General features: G+C 49.8%; 1 protein-coding gene across 1 annotated transcript in view; it reads right to left on the bottom strand.

Annotated features, from left to right (window-relative positions):
- DALRD3 (DALR anticodon binding domain containing 3) overlaps positions 1-12,804 on the bottom strand; it is a 28,754-nt gene extending 15,950 nt beyond the window's left edge. The window contains exons 1-11 of the mRNA XM_083155577.1: positions 12,581-12,804; positions 10,767-11,074; positions 10,105-10,388; positions 8,592-8,638; positions 7,346-7,459; positions 6,312-6,382; positions 5,710-5,768; positions 5,276-5,358; positions 4,768-4,891; positions 4,627-4,685; positions 4,317-4,430 (exon numbers count right to left, since the gene is read on the bottom strand). Of these exons, the coding sequence (XP_083011703.1) occupies positions 4,317-4,430; positions 4,627-4,685; positions 4,768-4,891; positions 5,276-5,358; positions 5,710-5,768; positions 6,312-6,382; positions 7,346-7,459; positions 8,592-8,638; positions 10,105-10,388; positions 10,767-11,074; positions 12,581-12,769 (1,452 nt within the window). The 5' untranslated portion in view covers positions 12,770-12,804. The remainder of the gene's footprint in view (positions 1-4,316; positions 4,431-4,626; positions 4,686-4,767; positions 4,892-5,275; positions 5,359-5,709; positions 5,769-6,311; positions 6,383-7,345; positions 7,460-8,591; positions 8,639-10,104; positions 10,389-10,766; positions 11,075-12,580) is intronic.
- Positions 12,805-19,073: the final 6,269 nt, after the last annotated feature.

Genomic DNA, 19,073 nt, shown 5'->3' with positions numbered 1-19,073 from the left:
CAGCCCTCCTACCTCCCCGCCTGACACTGTCACAGCCCTCCTACCTCCCTGCCTGACACTGTCACAGCCCTCCTACCTCCCTGCCTGATATGGTCATACCCCTCCTACCTCCCTGCCTGACACTGTCACAGCCCTCCTACCTCCCTGCCTGACACTGTCACAGCCCTCCTACCTCCCTGCCTGACACTGTCACAGCCCTGTCACAGACACTGTCACAGCCCTCCTACCTCCCTGCCTGACACTGTCACAGCCCTCCTACCTCCCTGCCCGACACTTTCACGGCCCTCCTACCTCCCTGTCTGACACTGTCACAGCCCTCCTACCTCCCTGCCAGACACTGTCACAGCCCTCCTACCTCCCTGCCTGACACTGTCACAGCCCTCCTACCTCCCTGCCCGACACTGTCACAGCCCTCCTACCTCCCTGCCCGACACGGTCACAGCCCTCCTACCTCCCTGCCCGACACTGTCACAGCCCTCCTACCTCCCTGCCTGACACTGTCACAGCCCTCCTGCCTCCCTGCCCGACACTGTCACAGCCCTCCTACCTCCCTGCCCGACACTGTCACAGCCCTCCTACCTCCCTGCCCGACACTGTCACAGCCCTCCTACCTCCCTGCCCGACACTGTCACAGCCCTCCTACCTCTCTGCCTGACACTGTCACAGCCCTCCTACCTCCCTGCCTGACACGGTCACAGCCCTCCTACCTCCCTGCCCGACACTGTCACAGCCCTCCTACCTCCCTGCCTGACACTGTCACAGCCCTCCTACCTCCCTGCCTGACACTATCACAGCCCTCCTACCTCCCCACCTGACACTGTCACAGCCCTCCTACCTCCCCGCCTGACACTGTCACAGCCCTCCTACCTCCCTGCCTGACAATGTCACAGCCCTCCTACCTCCCTGCCTGACACTGTCACAGCCCTCCTACCTCCCTGCCTGATATGGTCATACCCCTCCTACCTCCCTGCCTGACACTGTCACAGCCCTCCTACCTCCCTGCCTGACACTGTCACAGCCCTCCTACCTCCCTGCCCGACACGGTCACAGCCCTCCTACCTCCCTGCCCGACATGGTCACAGCCCTCCTACCTCCCTGCCTGACACTGTTACAGCCCTCCTACCTCCCCGCCTGATACTGTCACAGCCCTCCTACCTCCCCGCCTGACACTGTCACAGCCCTCCTACCTCCCTGCCCGACACTGTCACAGCCCTCCTACCTCCCTGCCCGACACTGTCACAGCCCTCCTACCTCCCTGCCCGACACTGTCACAGCCCTCCTACCTCCCTGCCCGACACTGTCACAGCCCTCCTACCTCCCTGCCCGACACTGTCACAGCCCTCCTACCTCCCTGCCCGACACGGTCACAGCCCTCCTACCTCCCTGCCCGACACTGTCACAGCCCTCCTACCTCCCTGCCCGACACTGTCACAGCCCTCCTACCTCCCTGCCCGACACTGTCACAGCCCTCCTACCTCCCTGCCCGACACTGTCACAGCCCTCCTACCTCCCTGCCCGACACGGTCACAGCCCTCCTACCTCCCTGCCCGACACGGTCACAGCCCTCCTACCTCCCTGCCCGACACTGTCACAGCCCTCCTACCTCCCTGCCTGACAATGTCACAGCCCTCCTGCCTCCCTGCCCGACACTGTCACAGCCCTCCTACCTCCCTGCCCGACACTGTCACAGCCCTCCTACCTCCCTGCCCGACATGGTCACAGCCCTCCTACCTCCCTGCCCGACACTGTCACAGCCCTCCTACCTCCCTGCCAGACACTGTCACAGCCCTCCTACCTCCCTGCCTGACACTGTCACAGCCCTCCTACCTCCCTGCCCGACACTGTCACAGCCCTCCTACCTCTCTGCCTGACACTGTCACAGCCCTCCTACCTCCCCGCCTGACACGGTCACAGCCCTCCTACCTCCCCGCCTGACACTGTCACAGCCCTCCTACCTCCCTGCCCGACACTGTCACAGCCCTCCTAACTCCCTGCCCGACACTGTCACAGCCCTCCTACCTCCCTGCCCGACACTGTCACAGCCCTCCTACCTACCCGCCTGACACTGTCACAGCCCTCCTACCTACCCGCCTGACACTGTCACAGCCCTCCTACCTCCCTGCCTGATATGGTCATACCCCTCCTACCTCCCTGCCTGACACTGTCACAGCCCTCCTACCTCCCTGCCTGACACTGTCACAGCCCTCCTACCTCCCTGCCTGACACTGTCACAGCCCTGTCACAGACACTGTCACAGCCCTCCTACCTCCCTGCCTGACACTGTCACAGCCCTCCTACCTCCCTGCCCGACACTTTCACGGCCCTCCTACCTCCCTGTCTGACACTGTCACAGCCCTCCTACCTCCCTGTCTGACACTGTCACAGCCCTCCTACCTCCCTGCCTGACACTGTCACAGCCCTCCTACCTCCCTGCCTGACACTGTCACAGCCCTCCTACCTCCCTGCCTGACAATGTCACAGCCCTCCTGCCTCCCTGCCCGACACTGTCACAGCCCTCCTACCTCCCTGCCCGACACTGTCACAGCCCTCCTACCTCCCTGCCCGACATGGTCACAGCCCTCCTACCTCCCTGCCCGACACTGTCACAGCCCTCCTACCTCCCTGCCAGACACTGTCACAGCCCTCCTACCTCCCTGCCTGACACTGTCACAGCCCTCCTACCTCCCTGCCCGACACTGTCACAGCCCTCCTACCTCTCTGCCTGACACTGTCACAGCCCTCCTACCTCCCCGCCTGACACGGTCACAGCCCTCCTACCTCCCCGCCTGACACTGTCACAGCCCTCCTACCTCCCTGCCCGACACTGTCACAGCCCTCCTAACTCCCTGCCCGACACTGTCACAGCCCTCCTACCTCCCTGCCCGACACTGTCACAGCCCTCCTACCTACCCGCCTGACACTGTCACAGCCCTCCTACCTACCCGCCTGACACTGTCACAGCCCTCCTACCTCCCTGCCTGATATGGTCATACCCCTCCTACCTCCCTGCCTGACACTGTCACAGCCCTCCTACCTCCCTGCCTGACACTGTCACAGCCCTCCTACCTCCCTGCCTGACACTGTCACAGCCCTGTCACAGACACTGTCACAGCCCTCCTACCTCCCTGCCTGACACTGTCACAGCCCTCCTACCTCCCTGCCCGACACTTTCACGGCCCTCCTACCTCCCTGTCTGACACTGTCACAGCCCTCCTACCTCCCTGTCTGACACTGTCACAGCCCTCCTACCTCCCTGCCTGACACTGTCACAGCCCTCCTACCTCCCTGCCTGACACTATCACAGCCCTCCTACCTCCCTGCCTGACACTGTCACAGCCCTCCTACCTCCCTGCCTGACACTGTCACAGCCCTCCTACCTCCCTGCCTGACACTGTCACAGCCCTCCTACCTCCCTGCCTGACACTGTCACAGCCCTCCTACCTCCCCGCCTGACACTGTCACAGCCCTCCTACCTCCCCGCCTGACACTGTCACAGCTCTCCTACCTCCCTGCCTGACACTGTCACAGCCCTCCTACCTCCCTGCCTGATATGGTCATACCCCTCCTACCTCCCTGCCTGACACTGTCACAGCCCTCCTACCTCCCTGCCTGACACTGTCACAGCCCTCCTACCTCCCTGCCTGATACTGTCACAGCCCTCCTACCTCCCTGCCTGATATGGTCATACCCCTCCTACCTCCCTGCCTGACACTGTCACAGCCCTCCTACCTCCCTGCCCGACACTGTCACAGCCCTCCTACCTCCCTGCCTGACACTGTCACAGCCCTCCTACCTCCCTGCCTGACACGGTCACAACCCTCCTACCTCCCTGCCTGACACTGTCACAGCCCTCCTACCTCCCTGTCTGACACTGTCACAGCCCTCCTACCTCCCCGCCGGACACTGTCACAGCCCTTCTACCTCCCCGCCTGACACTGTCACAGCCCTCCTACCTCCCCGCCTGACACTGTCAGAATACATCCAGGTATTTGCGTTGAGCAGTGATCAGACATTCATGCACCTACTGTATATTATAAGCGCAGTGTTGACAGTATGGTCGTAGTAATAGGAACTACTAGACCAACTGTACAGTTACCTGCTCCAGGTTCCCCTGTCCGACCTACATCAGAATTAGGAATATAGCAGAAATAACAGAGACGCTGAGTTCCTATTCCAACACCCCCCCAGCAACCATTTTGTTTTATACCAAAGCTGGTAGCGGGCACCGCTGTCCTGCCAGCCATCAGCAGCATACAGGCTCCCACCCATTCTCTATAGAACTTTCCTGCCTACCACCAGCCCCAGCGACTACTCACCGCCTCTGTGTTAGCGGTCACCCGGATCCCTGGGGCCGTTAGGGAAATCTGCGCCGACTGGCTGAGGACCTCTGGGAACATCATAATATAATTGAAGAGAAGAAGCCATTCTCCCTGTGTGGTAAAATAGAAGACGTGAGCTGGTTCTGTGCAATCCCGAATAGATGGCCTGTCATCGTGTGTAGAGCGATCAGCGATTTAATGCAGCAGACACTGAGTGATTGACAGGTTGGGCTTTGCAGAAATGCAGTGTGTGGATTGGTTGAGTCCCACATAAGGGGAGGGGCCTGGGAAAGCCGAATGTTCTCACCTCCTCACTCAGGCTGGAATAGTCGATCTCTTCAGCTGACGGGAACGCGGGATACAAGCCTGAAATAAGAAGAATGCTGGTCACCTGACCATACTCAATCACTGTTACCCAGCAACGCACTTGACTGGCAGGGCTTTGTACCTTGGCGGACAGCGCTGTCATAGCTATCAAACATGGTGGACAGGCGAGCGCAGTTATACATCACAAACGCCCCACTCTTTGTTCCTTTTGTGGTTATGTTTGTGTCCTCTACGTCCACAGTTACCTGAATGCAAAACACAAACAAAAACCCCATTATTAGACTTTTATATTTCCTCTTTTTTTAATAAACGTGAAAGGTCCGTTCTCTACTGACCATCCAAATATACCATGTCATTTCATTTTGTACAATGCAAAGTGCGGTAGCCAATAGCAACCAGTCAGAGGATGCTGGCTATTTTTTATCTTAGCATGGTTTAGAACGGGGGGGGGGGGGGGGGGGGGGGGAGGTTCCCCATCCCTGGTTTAGAACATGAAAGGCAACATGTGATTGGATGCTGCAGGTTACAGAACACACAAAACACATGGTTCCTAAACAAGAGATCGGAGACTTCTGTAAACATGGCTGAACTGGCGTCTCCGAGCAATAATCTCAAGAACTGGATGTTACCTGGGTGCGATGGGGGGTCGCCATTAGCTCGAACCTGACTGCGGCGGATGTTATAGAGGTGATGATTTCATCCCAGCTGTCACCTGGCAGAGAACAAGTAAACAAGCAGCCGCTGTTACAGTGAAAGGAAAGACTCAACCAGAATGAATATTGGGTCAGCTGACAAAATGGCCGACTGTGAAAGTAACAAGGTAACGGGTAACATTAAGCGATGTGCAGGGCAGTTCCAGTTGGGGGAACACTGAGAGCAGGAATAGCCAATGGAAGGCTACGTGTACAATGGCAACAACTCGAGAACATTCGCCATGACGGTGCGGGGAGGGAGGTCCAGGGGCATACGGGGGCCACCACATGTCCTGCCCTGTGCTGTGTAACTGAATGAGAGGTTCCTTATACACTACATAAACTCTGCGGAGAGACATACTATACGTTACCTTGTACGCTCGCGCCGTACTTCATGACTGAGACTTCTCGCATCTGAGATTTTCGGAGACTGCAGAAGAGAAGAACACAAATGTATTGATTTGACAGATAATCAGCAGATAAAGTACAGCAACGCCCTGATTCAACATCGAGCCTTAGCGCTCAATGTATTCTCTCCCTGCTCCAGGAGATCCAGCCGAAGCACCGTCCCACATCTGATACTGGTTGGAGAGCAGTCACTTAAGTTGCTGTGACATCACTCACACTGGGTCTGATGCAGGAAGCTCATTACTGATAACAGATGGGGGATCGTACACAGTGGTCGTATGGAATTATATACCTGCGGAGTTTATTCTAACTGAATATGACCATCGTGTACCATCACCCAGAAATGAGCTTCCCGCATCAGACCCAGGGTGAGTTACTATATAATCTCAAATACAGAAATATTAAAAGAATATATATATATAAAAAAAAAAAAGAGATCCATAAATAATAGTAGTTATTATTCTGATTATTAACAGGATTAAATGGAACTGAAAAAAAGCTACGTTCCTCCCGTATTATAGTTCTGTTCCCAAGCGATGTATATTTGGCTCTGGAACCCACTTACTGATAATACTGAGGGCCACTGATGGGTGATGGGAAATGGAGAACTTTCACCGGTCCGCAGATCAAAAGCTTCTGCAACATAATGAGAGAATACATCAGTTTTAGCCACAAGCCGCCTCCTCTGCTCACACTGACACACCCAGAACATGCCCATTGTCTGATTGGATCTCAGCAGCAGGGCTGCCATCAGAAAATGTGGGGCCCAAGGCTGACAAAATTGTAAGGGCCCCCCTCTCCCAGGGAGCATAGGTGGATGGTGGTGGCAGAGGTGGGAGGAGCTACAACGGGGGTGGGTATCTATTTGTGCATGACCTAATATAAGTGTAAATGCCTACTTCAACCACTGCACAGTCTGCAAACAGCCAGCCCGACTCCCGGGACACACATGAAGATGGGAGAGCTCGAGAGGTTTCATTTACATTGCCGTCCCGTATTGCTTCCCTCCTCTTTGAGGCCCAACATCTCCTGACCGCCCCTGTCTCCTTCCCTCACCCCTTCCATTACTAATACCTATACAACATTAATGTACTTAACTCGCGAGCTTTTTGTTATTCAGTCACACTGTCCTTTAATACATTTCAAAATGCTGACATACCCAGGATTTAAACCCATCACCTGTGGCATAAATCCTCATTGCAGCTGATCAGATCTATGTAGTGCGTGACTGTAAGTTAATGGATATTGCTGCACACTACATAGATCTGATCAATGGCAATGTTAAATACAATTATTATTTTATACCTTGTACATGTAGCTTCATCGAATTAGAAATCCCATCATTTTTATGAAAGATCAATTAGGTCAATGAGTAGGGTGTATGACTGGAATGAAACAAGCTATGGGTTCAGATCCTGGATATGGCAGTATATTGAAATTTGTGTATAAAACGTGTTACGGAGCATCACAGCATGGGGCTCACTCTGCCATCGCTCTTCTGCCTCTTGTGTCGCCATGTGGCTTAAGCAGTGGTGAATTGGCTCCTCACTCTGATCGAGGTCCCCCCTGTTCAGCTAGATATCGGCCTGTACCTAGTACCTGAGTGGTCGGGGCTCCAGGCTCCAGCAATCTCCAGAGAAGGTTCAGCTTCTGCTGGTGAAACTCCTCCACACAGCTGACAACATGTAGCACAATGCAGGGCGCCGCTGTCTTCTGCTCAGGGTGGGAAACAAAACACAGAGACAGATAGCGGAGAACTGTACGGGGGCCTGATGTTCTGTGCTCCCATACATTTACTGGCTGCACCAACATGGACCGGGAGGTCTGGGGCCGAACCATGGGAAGCCTGTGTGCAGTGTATAATATACAAGGGGTATTCAGGCCCTGGCAGTGCCACAAGATGGCACTCGAGGATGCTTCAGTGCCATTCGTGGGTCTAGTCCCTGTCCTGTGACACCAGCTTAGGCCGGATATACCTGTATTTATCACAGCCGCTGAATAAGTCCACTGCAAATTTGCGGCCGTGCAATCAGGTCTGAATAAGGCCCATAGTGGGGTCAGTTCCGGGTGCAGAACTGACACGTCCCAGCATGCACCACACATCCTGCACCCGCTATACCCCCAGAGGGTAATACACATGCGTTGTACTTACATAGTTACATAGTAGGTGAGGCTGAATAAAGACTTGCGTCCATCTAGTTCAACCTATGTTTATAGTAGCTAATCCCTTGTTGTATGGTATGTTATGATATTTTAAAGACAGATTATGTTACTTATTCCTACCCGTGGATGTTTTTAACCAATAAATGTTTTTTCAACCTTATTTTACATGTATTTATAGTGGCTGCCGACACCACTTCTCCAGGAAGAGAGTTCAAAGTTTGTCTGCTCTGACTGTAAAGAAATGTTTTCTTCTACATGAACAAAATCCTTTTTCTTCTAATCTAAACTCGTGCCCTCGCGTCCTAGATCCCTTTCTAGTAGAAAAAAGGGTGTGTGACAGTTCCTTATATTGGCCCCTGATATATTTGTACATGTTGAGCATGTCCCCCCTTAATCGTTTCTTCTCTAGAGTAAATATTCCCAGCTTGCTTAATCTCTCCTCGTAGCTTAAATTCTCCATTCCCCTAATAAGCTTTGTTGCTCTTCTTTGGATTTTTTCTAATTCTATGATGTCCTTTTTATAGTGTGGGGCCCAGAATTGTACTCCGTATTCGAGGTGCGGTCTAACCAATGCTTTGTAAAGAGGCATAATTACTTTTGAGTCCCTAGTTTCCATGCCCTTTTAATACATGCTATAATTCTGTTGGCCTTTTTTGTTGCTATATTACATTATATTACTTACCACTCGCTTTTGGACAGATCTCTGTAGTCTCGCTACGTGGGCCAGATCTCCGTATACACTGGACAAAGAAGGAGATCACATAAAGTGCCAACCCCCTCACACACCCACATCACCAGCACCAGCATGCCACCCTCTACCCCCAAACACCCACATCCCCAGCACCAGCGTGCCACCCTCTACCCCCTCACACACCCATATCACCAGCATGCCACCCTCTACCCCCAAACACCCACATCACCAGCACCAGCGTGCCACCCTCTACCCCCTCACACACCCATATCACCAGCATGCCACCCTCTACCCCCAAACACCCACATCACCAGCACCAGCGTGCCACCCTCTACCCCCTCACACACCCATATCACCAGCATGCCACCCTCTACCCCCAAACACCCACATCACCAGCACCAGCGTGCCAACCTCTACCCCCTCACACACCCATATCACCAGCATGCCACCCTCTACCCCCAAACACCCACATCACCAGCACCAGCGTGCCACCCTCTACCCCCTCACACACCCACATCACCAGTTCGTCACCCTCATGTGGCCCCATAGGTGTGTCTGGCACTGGAGATCTTCCGATCCACCACTGACAACACCGTCAGCGATATCCTCAGTCATCATCTGCAGGATGACAAAGGACTTCGCTGGTGAGAGCCCTGCTGCAGAATGCCCCTGCCCGGTCCCCGTCGCTGCGGATCTCACTGTGCAATGGAATAGATTTGTGCTATATAATTTATAAATGCATCCTTCAAAACACAATTAGGCCGCATGTAAGCGTTTGCTTTGACTGAATGTAGTACCTTCATTTAGACAGCAGGTGTCACTGGTGGTATAAAAAGTCTGCAACCCAGGCTCTAAACCAAGCAACAGCGACACCTGTAGACAACGAGAAGACACTGCAACTATCAAAGCAAAATGAACAAAGGTATTTGTATAAAGGGTCCGTGCTGGCTTTACAATAGTATACAGTGATCAGTGGAACTTATTATTGCAGCAACCACATTACTAGAACCATGCAGCATCATTGCCGCAGGAGCAAGAGATATAAGATCCCTGACTGGATGCACCATTGTCACACCAGCTTTTTATATATATAAAATCCAGCAGTGCACACACTCTCCATATAATTAACAGATATTTTCCTTCATATAAATAGATTGTTCTCACTGGACCATCTTATCTTTTTTGATGATCTGTTTTGATGATCTACACGTCCGACAGCAAATTGGTGCAAATCTCTCAATCAAACTGATTTATTTCTGCCCCTGATGAAGTCATGCTATTGACGAAACGCGTCGGGCTTCCTACACCAACTTGATGATCACCACTGTCAATATCCTGAAAGGATTCCCTATTACTGTACCTTGTGATTTTATTGAAAGTTGTATACACAATTTGTTATTAAATACTTTTTACTTCATAGCGCCCTCTGAACCTTTATTTCTGTCATTTCTATTGTTGGATTCCGCCTAACAGGGGATCCTCAGCGGTGCAATTCACGGCTTACCTTGGAAGGTGTCCAGATTCGGGTCATACCCCTGCAGACACAAGATTTGGTCCTCTGCATAAGATTTCAGTGGGACGCTGAAGAGGGCACGTTGGGGACCCTCCTCTCCTGGTTGTCCTGGGTCCGTGCTGGTGAGAACGTTCCCCTTCAGGTAGTCTTCATAACCTGAAATAGTCTTCTCTAGAATGTCTGGTTCTTCAGTACGAGGCCAGGAGACCCCCAGTTGGTATAAGAATGTTGCCACCTCCTCACTGTGCCCTGCCGGAACCAGATGTACCTCATCTCTAGGGTTACAGAGAGAAATCAGCTTACAGGGGAAAACTGCATAAAATTACAATGAAGATATAGAACAACATTATAAAGTAGTTCTCTGGGTCAGAGAATGCACCATGTAAACAAATAGGAATGTTAGTTTTACAGTAAGACAAAAACACACATTAAATAACATTCAGAGGACCAGATCCACTTTAGGGGGCCGCTAGTCTGAACTGAAATACCAAACTATCTCCAAATAAAACATTTAAAACCTAAACATAACATATTCATTTGTTGACGCAATAATGGGGTTTTCGTGTTTACTGCACGGGTCATTGCCCCCTAACTGTGGGTGCGAAAATTTGACCCCCACCGCCCGCTCACTAGTAATGGAGGAAGTTACAGACCCTCTCGATCTGAGCACCTCAGCCAGATGATCTGCAATCAGCACGGCCCGCAGGTGGCTGAGTATAAAGGTGTCCAGGCTGTCACAGGCGTGCAGAGGAGCACAATTTAGGAGAATAACGTTCTGCGCACTGCCTGTCGCACAGGGAGGCGGCCTCAGATATGGAGAAAAGTCTCTGAGGACCTGACGGAAAACAGCCAGCCTGTCTAGCTGCACGACGAGCCCGGCCTCAGACTGCTGGCACCTCCTGATAGGGGGGACCCCCCGGACATTTATGGACATCAGTTTTTGCAGAAGTTCATCAGGCACCTGCACAGGATAATAAAAAAAAAAAAAAAATACACAATTGAGTTGGTAACACAACTACAATAGTACTACAGCATATGACAAAACACTGCGTCACGTTTCAGTGATGTCATTAGCGCTACGGGAATGGTACAGTACGTGGCATGCTATGACCAGTCCCGCTGAAGAGGGTATGTTACAGTACTATATTCCTAAAATATGATCTGACTAATATAAATCATTGACATGAATACTGAAATCATTCCAAAGCCAGCAGATTTCATTCATTTACACCAGAGGTGGTCGACCGCGGACATGAGTCCAACCATAGCTGAAGATGCGGATGTCACTGTGACACCAATAGCCAATAGGTGTCAGGCAGGGGAGGTCACACGCCTCCATTCCCACTGTGCTGCTTCCGAAGAGCTGTGATGAGCGGTGACGCGGAGCAGGGCCGGCTGCGGTGGGAGACTGTGCAACCGTCGGCAGGACCATGTCACCAACCACAGCCTCCAACCACGCAGAGGGTGCTGTTCAACTTATGGTGTGTACCGTGAGATGCGAGTCCTGACGCGATCAGATCGCATCGGGACTCGCATCTCACGGCATGCCAGAGGGGCACAATTTAAACAGTATAGTGCAGATCTGCCCTCTCTATCTGGCTGCTGATATGCGCTCACACGGGAGCGCGCATCGGCAGCCCTAAAATAGCATGCGATTTGGCTTCCGATGTTCCCTATATCAGGAACATCGGAAGCCAAATCTAACCGTGTGTGCACACTATTACAATGGTATAAAAAAAAATGATGGCTCAAGTCTGACAGCTCGGCCTTTATGGAGAAAGGAGAGGGGTGGGGGGGGGGGGCTAATTTAATATAGATTTTATTTTATTTTTTGTGGGGGAAGTTCTTTTTCCTGTGTGGGACAATGTGTTTATTACTATGGGGGCCAATGTGTTATTTCAGCTGAGACAGTCCATACGCTCTGTGTGACAATGCTACGCCCCCATTTTGTTGCACCACACCCCCTTTTTGCGGCACACATCTGCAGCGCACGCTAATGTTCCGCGCGGGTAGATCACGATAGCTTTTCAGATATTAAAGTAGATCACCGACCCAAGAGTCTAGCCACCCATGATTTACGCTCTCATTCAAACAGGCAGGTGACCCATTGCTCGTATGGTGTGGTGTACTATAACCCCCAGCATGTTCTGCCCACCATTACAACAACGTACTCATACTACCTCATATATAGGGGTACCACACATCTGGGATTACTTCAGACCGGAGCCCGGAGGGGAATAGGCAGCTACTACTCAGCCAAGCCTGACAATCTGTGGCTTTCCAGCATCTGTGGAACTAGAAGTCCCAGCAGGCCTTGGTCTGCCATAGGTATGCTGGGACTTGTAGTTCCACAAGTGCATCAGTCATTGCCACAAGCTGCTGCATTACTAGGACCCCCCCCCCCCCCCCAGTGTTACCCCTAGTAGCAGCATGCACCATCATTAAAATCAGCCCCCATGACATGCACCTCTCCACCCGGGAAGCTTTTCTGCAGCGCTCCTCTAGGTGCCAAGAAATCTCTGCTCCTCAGATTCTTCTGGCTGCTCTCTTTAAACCAGGAGGTAGGGGGCGCACGGGAGCCCTCCAGTGCGGCACCGAGTGCCCGCAGGGCTTCGGACACCCAGACCGGACCCGTCCCGCTGCTCTCAGCCTCCATAGATATGAGAAGGAACTAAGCGGAACCTTAGGAAAGTTACTATTTCTGCGGAAGATAATTCCCGCGGACTTTAGGATATGACGTATGTAAATGAGTTGTTAGAGGAGCCATATTGGTTGTGGCAAAGTTTGATCAATTCAAATTTCCAAGTGAAAATTATGTAATTCCCAAGGGCAATTTTACAGTGCAGTTATTTAAGTTTATTTATGGAATTTTACAGCTATTTTTCATTGATATTTATGAAGAAAATTGTAATTGTGTAGATATTATTATTAGTAGTAGTAGTAGTAGTATTATAATATATTATTTCTAGAACTTATCCAAAATCGATAATTTAGAATTGCACAATGTATTGTTTGTTTAAAATTTTAAGTTTAAATTGACTTTTGGTCCTAGAGTTTTTCCCTGGATGCGTCGATACGGATCAGTTTTGCTCGGCTACTGGAAATGGCTACAAATAAACTGATTCTTCTTTCATCCTATTACAAACCATCAACCTCGCTATAAAATGTATCGTATATTATCTGCATGTGAAATTTTCTCACAGGCCACCTAAAAACAAAAATTACAGTCCAAGGCAAATAATATGCATCCTGGCTGATTTCCCATAGCTGATGCCCTGAGAGTGTGGCTATAATGTCAGTATAACGATATATATATATATATATATATATATATATATATATATATATATATATATATATATATATATATATATATAAAATCTACACTGCTGTGTCCTCGTTTTTTTACATCCGTGAGTGTGGGTGTGCGATAGCTTCTAGGGTGAATTAAGAGCACTTCATGACTTTTGATGTTGAACCCGTAGTTGCAATTATGGTTTCAGCTTTGTCATCAAAACTTTTTTCTGAACCGAAATATATATATATTTTTTGCTTTACAAATAATTTGATCCATATTAGTTTCTATATACTTCCTTCCGTGCCATATGCTGTAGACCTGCACGATATAATGTCCGCGCTGTAATTAGCATGCTCTTAGCCGGCACAACACAATTAAAGGCTTTTCTTTCCCATCTGTGTGGTGAAGACTTAGAACCCAGTTTTCTATACAGTCATATGCTCTGTACAGCTGGCGGCTCTCAAACCTGACCCCAAACCTCAGCAGTGACCTACGAGTTTATTTATTTTAATTTTTTTTACACCCCCATTAAACTTTTTTTTTCTTTAATTTGAAGTTAATACCTCATCCCCCACCATAGTTGCCTACCCTCCTGCATACTGCAGGAGACTCCCTGAAATAGCAGCAATCTCCCTCTCTCCCTGATTAGTCTAGCAATATCCCTCATTTCATCAGCACCATTTCCCAGCACTTTACCAAGTATAGTAGCTCTTGCTAACTGCTTTGGGGCTCATCTACATTTGGATATGTCATTTTGGTACTTGTTTCCTAGCACGGCGCCCGTCGTATGCCATCGCATACCAGTACTAAAGGTATGCGATGGGACCCGATTTTAGGGTTTTAAGAGCTGCACTGTACAATTTTAATATTGCGTTGCATCGCATGCCATTGTATGTATCCTCTGACCTTTTCATACCCCCACTATCCACGTTGGTGTGGAGTTGATTTTTTATAGTGTGGCGAGCGCAGCGAGCCACCGAGCCCGAAGCGTGGCGAGCGGATGCGGAATACATGTGAAGTAATCCGCGTCCGCTCGCCAAGCTTCGGGTTGGCGTTGATAGTGGGGGTGGCGTTAACAATGGGGGTGCATTTAACATATTAATCACCCATCAGGGTGGCTATACAGTTAAAAATCGGGTCTGATCGCATCGCATGCCATGCGATCAGATATATACGATGGCATAAGATAAAAATCGTGGGCGCTGTGCTAGGAAACAAGTACCGTCATTTTAAAAGATCCCTCTCAGATGTAGCAGTACACACCCACACTTCTATGTGCCACATTCACAATCTCTTTGTACAATCTCTACATACATGCAACTAGACACGCCCTTTTGGTGGAGCATGACACACCCCCTAAATGGGGCGCTGTGTAAAATTCTATTACCAACTATAATCTCCCTGAAACTAGTTTTCAAAAGTAGGCAAGTATGTCCCCCACCCCAGCAAGCATACATTTGGGGATAGCATCTGCCGGTCACCTTTGCCAGTGCAGCAATTACCTCTTGTTCCTGCATTGATAATTTAAAGTTAAACACTTTGGACCTGCATCTATATTAGAATGGAGGAAGCCATTTTGTGGACAAATAATATTCAGGATAATGTAGCTTTTTTATTTTACTGGGAACCATTACATCACGGATAGCCCTCAATATTGGTCAGGCCTCAGGAATATGTCAGACATTTTGAATAACGTTACCAGTAATAATTAATAGTCAGACCTCATGAAGTTTAGCTACGCCTCAATATTGGTCAGGTCTGATGAATATGTCAGGCACCGACCATGATTAGTAGTAAAGCACCAGGGGTGTATTAAGAGAGGAGGAGGCTGGTGTGCAGCCTCCGGTGCAGTCCCCCTCAGCTATAGCACCTTGTTCCCGGAGACATCCCCAGTGTGTATGCGCACATCAATTGGAAGCAGCCACGGCGGCCATTTCCAGAGTGATTCGTGTGCGGTCATGCTCCCATTATAGAAATGTCTATGCAAGGCACCATTGGTAGTAGTCAGGCATTCTTAATATAAATCAGGCCTCATGGATGTTGGTTCATAACTATAAATGCCCTTTCCTGACTATTGGTGAGGTTGATAGTCATAGTTGCCGACTTGTCAGCTCCCCTTTGCAGGAGACCGGGGAGATGGCAGCTAGTTACAGTAAACAGGGGGCGTGGGAGATCTCAAATGTAATTTGGATAGCTCCACCCATGGCCCCGCCCAATTTACGGCAGATAAATGGGTCGGGACCATGGTCGGAGATATCCAAATTACATTTTGAGAGAGTACCGTAGCACTACATCTTTCAAGGAAGGACCCTATTAAAGAAAACAGCGGGGAGCAGAGGGAGAGAAGCAGGAGGGAAGCACGAAGCAGCCAGCCGCTACCTTACCAGTGGCGTAACTAGATACATGTGGGCCCCATAGCAAAAGTTTGTAAGGGCCCCTATTCATCAACTAATGCTGAAAAAAGTATATAGCACATGATACTTTGACAGGCAAAGTGGGCCCCTCTCAGCTCTGGGCCACATAGCAGCTGCACCCCCTGCACCTATGGTAGTTACGCCCTTGCTTACCATCTTATCTGCGGCGCTGCTGCTTGTACCGCTCCCTCTGCTGCACGTGCCACTCCCATGGCCACCCCATGCTGTGCTGCCACTGTGGCCACTTCCAGGGCTATGACCACGTCCCACAGAACCGCGGCCGGCAGCCCCTGCACTTTGTGACTTGCGCATGCTGGGAGGATCTAACATATTCCCGGGAGACCGGGAGAAAGGACCATAAAGCGGGATCACAAATAACTTACCAAAACTAATAGAAAGCACCCATCTACGTGCTGTCTCCAGGGCAGTGTCTTATATTAGAATTCACATAATTGTATTCATTTGCTCTGAAGGTCTGGTGAGTCTTCATGTGAGGTCTGGTGAGTCTTCATGTGAGGTCTGGTGAGTCTTCATGTGAGGTCTGGTGAATCTTCATGTGAGGTCTGGTGAGTCTTCATGTGAGGTCTGGTGAGTCTTCATGTGAGGTCTGGTGAGTCTTCATGTGAGGTCTGGTGAGTCTTCATGTGAGGTCTGGTGAGTCTTCATGTGAGGTCTGGTGAGTCTTCATGTGATAACGGTTCTGTGTCATTGTTTGTTTAACAAATATATGACAGAAAAAGTAAATAATGAAATATTGGTGTCACGATGCTCATGTTACCGTAACGCTTTATAATAATCTCTCGGAGTTTACAGCATTGGATGATATAAAGTGCATAAAAGTGATAGAAATAAATATATATATATATTACCGTAATATAAGCAGCAGGGGGGGGGGGGGGGTAGTCGCGAAGAGTCAGAACAATTTACTTGACGACTTTGTTGCTCCATCCTCTGGGTGGGTTCAACCCAGTTTTATATATCGTCAAGGCCGTACCTAGGTGCTGCCTTTGTTGTGGGAACCGGACTTTGGGTCAACAAAACCAAAAGGCATTAGGGGAACGGCCAGGTGTGTCCCCATTATCTAATGCACATTGCGTGTTATCACATATTGTTGTAATATGCTAAACTTGTGGTTATTATAAGGTATAATGTTATTCTGATTACTACATACTCAGAAATCCCATCTACAGCTTACTGGATAATGTATTGTGCTGGAGTAGCGTCCCTGTTTGTGTAATGTGGAGTCATTCTACAGACACTTCACACCAGAAAATGCAGGGACTTACCAGGGAATTCAGTCCCGGGATCATGCCGGGTCACTCCTGGGTTGGCCCCTTTCACACCAGCCTAACTTCCTGGGATGACCCGGGAAACTAGGCTGGAGTGAAAGGCGCCAATCCCGGAGTGACCCGGCATGGTCCCGGGACTGAATTCCCTGGTAAGTCCCTGCATTTTCTGGTGTGAACGAGGAATAAGTGACAGCTTCCTCTTCAGAAAGACTCAAGCCAGCCCCCAGGGGTTTCCAAACTTTCTTGAGTCACAGCACCCTTGAGTATCAGCGTTTTTGCAATTCACCCCTAGACCACAGCACACAGCTTGGGAACCGCTGCTGTATTAGTTCTCCTCTGGAGCAGCCGTCTTTTACGTATACTGCTACCACTAGAGGGCGACTCTAACAGATGTGAGAATCGGTAATTCCAGAAAAATACTTGCATATAATTGGACCTAAACTAAGGAAGTGTTTACAAAAATATGCAAACTTGGCACATAAGGTACGGACGGGATCCTTATTAAAAATGAATCATCTTCATAATGTGGCCCCCACCTTTTCTTTACCTCTATTAGCAGCATTCCCTACAGTGAGGCCGGGGCTCAGTTGGAGTTTGCAAATATGTGAAACATTCCTGTGAGAGCCCAGAAAAGTCAGCAAACATATGCACTTATGCAGATTTGCTTGACGTGGCATTGAATATGCTGTTATGAGTTTGCCATTCTTTGCCTCATTACCTTGTGTAGCAGTGCTCCTCACAGTGACTATGGGAGGTGCTCAGACACTCCCTCCTCATTACCTTATGTAGCGGTGCTCCTTACAGTGACTATAGGAGAAGCTCAGAAACTCCCCTCATTACCTTATGTAACGGTGCTCCTTACAGTGACTATAGGAGAAGCTCAGACACTCCCTCCTCATTACCTTATGTAGCGGTGCTCCTTACAGTGACTATAGGAGGTGCTCAGACAGTCCCCCTTCATTACCTTATGTAGCAGTGCTTCTCGCAGTGACTATAGGAGAAGCTCAGAAACTCCTCTCATTATCTTATGTAGCAGTGCTCCCTACAGTGACTATAAGAGGAGCTCAGACACTCCCTCCTCATTACCCTATGTAGCAGTGCTTCTCGCAGTGACTATAGGAGGTGCTCAGACACTCCCTCCTCATTACCTTATGTAGCGGTGCTACTTACAGTGACTATAGGAGAAGCTCAGAAACCCCTCTCATTATCTTATGTAGCAGTGCTCCTTACAGTGACTATAGGAGGAGCTCAGACACTCCCTCCTCATTACCTTATGTAGCGGTGCTACTTACAGTGACTATAGGAGAAGCTCAGACACTCCCTCCTCATTACCTTATGTAGCAGTGCTTCTCGCAGTGACTATAGGAGAAGCTCAGAAACTCCCCTCATTACCTTATGTAGCAGTGCTCCTTACAGTGACTATAGGAGAAGCTCAGAAACTCCTCTCATTATCTTATGTAGCAGTGCTCCTTACAGTGACTATAGGAGGAGCTCAGACACTCCCTCCTCATTACCCTATGTAGCAGTGCTTCTCGCAGTGACTATAGGAGGTGCTCAGACAGTCCCCCTTCATTACCGTATGTAGCAGCGCTCCTTACAGTGACTATAGGAGGAGCTCAGACACTCCCTCCTCATTACCTTATGTAGCAGTGCTTCTCGCAGTGACTACAGGAGGTGCTCAGACAGTCCCCCTTCATTACCTTATGTAGCAGTGCTTCTTACAGTGACAATAGGAGGAGCTCAGAAACTCCCCTCATTACCGTATGTAGCAGTGCTCCTTACAGTGACTATAGGAGAAGCTCAGAAACTCCTCTCATTATCTTATGTAGCAGTGCTCCTTACAGTGACTATAGGAGGAGCTCAGACACTCCCTCCTCATTACCCTATATAGCAGTGCTTCTCGCAGTGACTAAAGGAGGTGCTCAGACAGTCCCCCTTCATTACCGTATGTAGCAGCGC

Source organism: Crinia signifera, chromosome 8, assembly GCF_055691185.1.
Source record: "Crinia signifera chromosome 8, ASM5569118v1, whole genome shotgun sequence".
NCBI lineage: Eukaryota > Metazoa > Chordata > Amphibia > Anura > Myobatrachidae > Crinia > Crinia signifera.
This window is presented reverse-complemented; position numbering and strand designations above follow the sequence as displayed.